Below are 6,946 nucleotides of genomic sequence, written 5' to 3'. Positions count from 1 at the left end.
TGTGCTCTTCCGATCTGCTCCGTACCCCCTCCACCCTTCTCCCACACCTGTGCTGGACCCCGAGCAAGGCAGGTGTCAGGCCCTCACGCTCATCCATCCCACCTCCCCAGGGTGGTCAGGTGTCCACTGAGAAAGCCATATGAGGCACCAGGCTGGCTTGTGTCTTTGCCTGAAAGGAAACTGAGGCTGAGGCTGGGGTCAGAGGATGAGGAGGGGCCAGGAAACTGCTCTCCAGGGGAGGGAGCACAGGTGGAAAGGCCCTGAGGTGGGCTCTATGCCTTTTGCTCCGAAACCATGATGTGGTCTAAAGGGGCTAAGCAGAGGGAGGTAAGGGTCAGCATTGACCACAGGGGAAGTATAGTTCTCACTGGGGTGATGGGGAGATGGGAGACTGCAGGGCAGGGGAGGTGGGGACTGGGCTCTTTCTGGTCTGTGCCTCAGTTTCCCTTCTGTGAAGTGGGTGGTGCTGGGTAGGAGGAAGATGGACCACGGGCAGCCAAGCCTTGGTAACTAGATGACAGACAAGTTCCACCAATGGGTGGGGGCCCTGCCACAGCCCAGACAGGTGGAGGGACCACCTGGCCATGTCCCAGTGACCCCGCCTGGCAGGTAGAAAATGGGAAGGGAGGTGTGCACTTGGGAGCATTTTTGGGGACCCCCAGCCCAGGCCCACACATCCACACCCACATCCTCAGGCTCCTGTGCCCCCTTCACAGGTGGGGCTTGGGGAGGGCAGAATCTGAATCCAGCGGGGCAGACCCTAGGAACCCCCAAGATGCTTGTCTGCCCAATCCTGGGCCGCAGGTGCCCCAGAACATGGGTCGTGTCCAGACGTGTCTGGGATTTGGGAAAGAATGGGGGGATCCTGTCCCCAAGTTGTGGTGAGAAATCAAAGTCCACTTTAATGAGCACTTTTGAAGCAGCTGCTGTGTGCCCAATTCTAGACACTGGGAAAACCCCCGACACTCTCCCAGGGAGGACAGTGTGAGTCCATGTGGCTCAGTTGTGCAGGGGACAGGGCGGGGTGGGGTGGGGTACACAAGAAAGTTGCCCACAGTTGGCGGACCTGGTCCCAGTGAGAGCGCAGCTGAGGGGTGACCTCAGCACAGAGACCTGGGTGACAGGGAAGCCTGGGGGGCAGAGAGCTCAGCCAGGGCCAGGCCAACATTCCAGGCCAGAGGAGCTGCCAGGTCAAAGGCCGGAGGTGGGACCACAGCCTCTGGCGGGCTTGAGAAGCTGCAGGAAGGCCGGTGAGAGGTCAGTGGGGAGGGCCCTGGCAGGTCCTCCAGGACCACGTGGCCGCAGGGAGGTGGGGTGCCCTCAGCCGGAGGAGGCCCCGTGATCACAGCACCTGTGGCCCCAGCGCTCAGCTTTGGGGAGGGAAGAGCCAGGCAGTTTATCTTCCACCTCAGCCCCAGGGGGGTTTCCTGAGATTCTGCCCAACCTCCAGCCTGGGTTTGCAGCTCTAGGCATGACAGCACCTCCTGGGCCGGAAAGGAGCAGGGTTTCAGCCAGAGGACCCAGGTGGGCCGGAGGCCTGGGCGTGGCCAGGGAGGTGTCCTGGCCTAGCTATATGGCTTGAAAGCCTTGTGAGACCAGGTAGCTGGGCCCAGCAGCTCATGGTAGCGGGGGAGGGGGCGGACACCGTCCACAGCTCCCCCTTGGCTGGGGTTTGGTGGGCTGCCCTGGCCAGCTGACCAGGGCAGGACACACCCCACAGGGGTGTGGAACTTGGGGCAAGAGCCCCATAAAGCTGGGAGGCCTTTACTGTCCGTCTTTGTTGTCGGCTGCCCACAGCAACGGCCATTAAAGCTGCCTCCTCTGCCTGCTGCCTGGGGACGTGTCCACCCCCTTTATGACCTCACATAATGCCCCAGCCCGTGGGGGTCTGGCCATGCCACCACCTCTGCTCACTGTCTGGACTGGGGGTTAGTGAGTGGACCCCCTCTAAGCTGCGCTGCCTGTGCAGGCAGCTGGTCTCTGCCCTGAAACTCTGTTTGCCCACTTGGAATACGGGCATCCTGATGGTGCCGGGAGCGCTGGGTGAAGCTGTTGTACTTATCAACCACTGTCCCTGAAAGATGGGGAAACTGAGGCAGGAGGGGTGCTCTGATCTCTTGTGGGGGCTAGGCCCGGAAAGGAAGGGGTTCATGCAGGGTGGGTCCCCCTCCACTGGGGTTGGGATCTTACAGGAGGAAGTGTTGCCCCTCGTCAATACGGGCTTGAGGTTGGGTGAACCCCACGTGAGCTTCCTGGAGCAGGTATGACAACTGACTGGACGGGACAACTGACCACACACCGGATGGCTTAGATCTACAGAGATCTTCTCGGTTCTGGAGGACTAGTGGACAGGGTCAGGCCATGGCAGGGCCCTGCTCCCTCCAGAGGCTCCAGAGGCGAGTCCTCCCACCTCTTCCAGCTCCTGGGTCTCTGGGCGTCCCTTGGCCTGTGTCTGCATCAGCCCAGTCTCTGCCTCATCTCCCCATGTATCTGCCTGTCTCCCTCTCATGAGGACCCCAGTCGTCCTACTGTGAAAACCTATCATGATTAATGACATCGGCAGAGACCCCGTTTCTGCACAAGGTCCAGTCCTGAGGTTCTGGGTGGATGGAAATTTGAAGATGAACCCCCACAAGTCTCTTTGGTCTTCTCTGCCCAGCCTGGCCCATGTTGCGGCTGAGCAATCGGTTTACTTAACGAGCATCTGTCAAGCAACTGCTGTGTGCTAGGCCCCATTTTAGACACTAGAAACAAAACAGACAAACTCCCTGGGCAGACAGACCAGGGTGTGAATCATGGGCTCTGAGGAAGGGGTGAGGGGCCCACACAGTGCTGGGGGCTGTGTGGGCTGGAGTCAGGGGTTGGGCGGGGACAGCGGAGGGGCCCGGATGGGTGCACGCCTCTGGCCACCATAAATCAGTGCAGGAATGCAGCTGGCTGGCCTGGCCGGGCAGGGTGGAGACAAAGGCCGGGCCTCGACCACCCAGGGCTGGACTCCTAGCTCTCCCAGCCTGTTCCCTGCAGTCCCCACATTGTCTCCACTGCACAGACCGGGAAACTGAGGCCCAGAGAAGGGTCAGATGGCTAAGGGTAGCCTCCCCGAGGACCCTGCCTTCCCAGGCCCAGGGATGTCTCCTCCCACAGGAGCTGGGCCTTAGCCTGTTCTTAGGCCTTGATGACAGATTATCCCAGCTGGAGCTAATTGGTGGTTTCAAGGCCCCCCGCCACAGTCCTGCTGGCCCTGTGTCCTGGAAGACATGGGGGCACATTCCCTGGAGCTTAATTTGAAGCCTGCTATTTGCACTGGCCCTCCTGGGCAACCCCCCATCCCCCCTCCAAGCTTTGCTCTCTAATTACCTCTACTGGCTTCCCCTGCCCACCAGCACCTGGGAGCTGACAGTTGAGGCTAGGACACCCTGCTCTGCAAATACTGCAGACCTCCATAACTGGTGGACCCAGGCAAGGGATATGTAAGACAGAGCTCCTGAGAGTCCTGACTCTGTCCCAGGCCTGCCTCTCTGCCCTGCAGGAGCATACACACATGGCTTGGTGGACAGTGCCAGACATCCACCGCCCTCATGGTAGCGATGGTCTGGGTGAGACAAATTGTGTCCCCCAAAATTGTATGTTCAAGACTCAGCTTGAGCACATACCTGTGATCAGAACATGACGTGGGAGTCAGGTATCTGCAGGTGTGAGCAGTTAAGGATGGAGATGTGGTGGCCCTTGGCCAGTGAGTGGGTGCCCCATGGGAAGAGGGGACTTTGGACAAATCCCCAGGGAGAAGCCACGGCAAGACAGAGGCAGAGACCAGGGTGGTGCAGCTATAGGCCTGGGGCACTTGGGCCCCTGCAAGCTGGGAGAGATGGGAAGAATCCCCCTTAGAGCCATACCTGGACTCCAGATGGCTGGTCTCAGAACTAGACAGGAATAAATCAATCTCTGTGGTTTAAGCTGAGCGTGTGGTCAGCTGCTACGTCACCCCAGGGCAGTGTCTCATTGTCCTTGTCTGATGGCAGGGGCAGGCTCTCGCTGCCTGCTGAGCAGGACCTTGGCAGATGTTCGGACGCTGGGGGACAGGGCCAGGGCTGAGACCCCCTGCTGCCTCTCCTACTGGCAGTTCCCTTGACTAACTTTCCAAGTGATATGGACATGCTGCCAGCTCCGGCACCCGCTCACCCATCCCCTCCCTGCCTTCACAGCTCTACGAACTGGATGCAGACCCCAAGAGGAAGGAGTTCCTGGACGACTTGTTCAGTTTCATGCAGAAACGAGGTGAGGTCTGCCTGCCAGGAGGATGGGCCCTGCTGGCCATAGCCTGGGGCAGGTGTGTCAGAAAGTGAGCTCCCCATGGCTGGAGGCATCCAAGAGATGCCTGAGGAGGAGACACAGCCCTGCCATGGTGGCAAGCGTCTGAGAGAAGAGGCACCGTCTTGCCGTGGGTGTCTGACAGAGGAGGCTCAGCGCTGCAGGTCTGGTTGGGGAGGCACAGCTGTGAGAGTCTAAAGGGTATGTCCTTGGGTGGGGGGGTCTCAGGACCCCAACCCAGAAGTAACAGTGCAGGCTTCCTCCCTTGCTGCTCCCAGGATCCCCCATAGCAGGCCTGCCTCTGTGTGGGGAACAGGGTTGGATTCCCAGGATGGCAGGCGCTGGGTGGTGGGCAGAAGCTCCTGGCGGACTGGAGACCAGCCTTCCTGCTGCTGCAATTGGTGGGAGGCTTGGATCCCGACCTCTCCCTGCTCCCACCTGGGGCCTCAGTTCCTCAGTCTGTGAGATGGGCCACCTGCACCCCCTGCCGTGTGGCAGTCAGTGCCCACATGTGCTGAGTGCCAGGGCCACGGTTATTATGCAAATACAGGGTACCAGGCCCGAGCCACCTCTGCCCCCTACCCCCACCCCCGGGGTCTGGCAGATGCCAGACACAGCCTTGCAAACAGGAGATGACCAGGGACAGAGGCCAGGCCTAGGGGGGCATTCAGGGAGAGCCAGGCCCAGAGGGCCCCCGGTATCCCCCTACCCCCAGCTCAGAGCTCCAGCCAGACACAGATCCTAGGAGTACCCACTGCACCGTGGGCTCATTTCCCTGATACCCCCATGCCCCCACCGTTCAGGGAAGGAAACTGAGGCCTGAGAGGCAGGAAGGGGTGGGGCCGGTGTGGGCTGCAGGGGCCAGCCAGGCAGCTTCTTTGTCCAGGGCCCCTGCCTGCCTCTCCCTGCTAGCAGCTTCTGTAAACACAGGCCCAGGCCGGAAGGGAAGGAGATGAAAGGGGAGGGGGCTGCGGCCTCCGCTTTAACCCCTCCTGTGCCAAGGGTGGAGGAGTCCAGCACAGCCCAGTTATCTTCCAGCCCAGCTGCCCCCTATGTGGTCAGAGAGCTCCTACCCCACCCTTTATCAGCCCCATCCACACCTATCCAAGCCCCTCACTGTCCCCTCAACCATGGGGCTCCAAGCCCTTAGGCCCAAAGCCCACCCACTCTGCCCAAGACTGGGTTCCTGGTGTCCTGGAGGCACAGAGGGAATATGGTGAGCTGCTCTGGAGTGGGGTGCTGGTGAGGCCAGGTTCTCTGAGGCCCCAGCTCCTGGCCACCCGGGCTTTCAGGGTCTGTGTCCAGCCCTGCCTCCCTTACCAAGCCAGGTGCTCCTGAGGATAGGAAGCAACAAACTCCTATGCATCCCTCAGAGCCCAGCTCTAAGGCCCTGCTTTCCCACCTTCCTGTTGAACCCTCTATCTATAATTGGGCTGCAGGGCTTTGGGGCTGAGAATCTGGATATCGTGTCCTGCATCCCACAAGCCCCTTCCCTTCACTCCAGGGGGACAGTAATTCCTCCTTCCCCTGCCCCCATCACAAAGTCAAAGCCTCCAACTGGATGGTTCTCCAGAGTCTCCGGGGCTAGAAGTGGGGGAGGGGTCCTGCCTGCACCCCACCCTCCTGCTGTTTCCTTGACGACCTCTCCACCCTTCCTTATCACCCCCCTGCCCACTTCCATCAATGCCTCTCTGTGCTCACCCAGCCCTGCGTCTTCTATAAACATCCGCCTGCTGCTGAGCCAGGGCCCAGGGTCCTGGGAGAAGCCTAACTCAGAGCCTAACTCAGCATCCCGGGTGGGCCAGGTGGGTGCTGGGGGTGCCTCTGGGGCGGGGTGTGCCACTGACACCTGGTGTTGCTTGTCTCTCTCCTTCTTGAGCTGGAAAATGAAGTTGGGGGGGATCCGAGGCCCATCTTACCACCTCCCCTCCAGGCTGTTTGTTCCTTGGGGATTTGGCGACTTAGGAAGCAGCAAGGGTTGGCAGGAGGTGGTTCTGAGATGTCCTGCTGGGGCTGGGGAGAGGAAACCAGGTTCCCAGGTCCAGGGCACTGTGGTGGGGGCGGAGGGAGCAGTGGGGACAGAGGGGGCGGGAGCCAGATTTCATCTCTGCAGGGGAGGCAGGCCTGCCCTCAGGGCCACGATAGGGGCCCAGCAGCCTTCACTGTTGTTTATTGACACCTGCTGTATGTCAGCTGGGCACGAGGTGGGGTACTCCATGTGAGCAGGACAGTGTGGGGACCACAGACAGTAAACCTGTTATTTCACTGCCCAGGGGAGAAGTATAATTGGGGGCTTCTCCACTGTCAGGAAGGTGCCAGGCAGACTGACCTGAGACCTGGGGGCTCCCTTGGCTGGGAGGCACGTTTTCAGGGGCTCAGACCATCAAGGTGGGCAGAAGTGGAGAGAAGGCCTGCAGGGAGGGGCCCCTCTCTCCTGGCTGGCCCACCTCTCTGCTATCTAAACTGCAAAGTAGATTAACCAGCCCTGCTTCCCCACTGCAGAGCCCTGGGGGACCTGGAGGGAGCCAGCCTCTGGGAACACGGCGGAGTTGTTTTAGTAGCTGTTGGTTGTAGAAGGAATAACAGAGGCTGTGTTTCTCATGCTGGGCCCCCAGGTTGGCCCTGAAGCACCCCCTCA

At 60.4% G+C, this 6,946-nt stretch overlaps 1 protein-coding gene across 1 annotated transcript in view; it reads left to right on the top strand.

Moving 5' to 3' along the window:
- ARID3A (AT rich interactive domain 3A (BRIGHT-like)) overlaps positions 1-6,946 on the top strand; it is a gene marked incomplete at its 5' end in the record, with an annotated part of 31,531 nt that overhangs the window by 15,927 nt on the left and 8,658 nt on the right. The window contains one exon of the mRNA XM_010844646.1: positions 4,203-4,275. Coding sequence (XP_010842948.1) covers positions 4,203-4,275 — 73 coding nt within the window. The remainder of the gene's footprint in view (positions 1-4,202; positions 4,276-6,946) is intronic.

Source organism: Bison bison, unplaced genomic scaffold (genome assembly GCF_000754665.1).
Source record: "Bison bison bison isolate TAMUID 2011002044 unplaced genomic scaffold, Bison_UMD1.0 scf7180017864203, whole genome shotgun sequence".
NCBI classification, from domain to species: Eukaryota; Metazoa; Chordata; class Mammalia; order Artiodactyla; family Bovidae; genus Bison; species Bison bison.
This window is presented reverse-complemented; position numbering and strand designations above follow the sequence as displayed.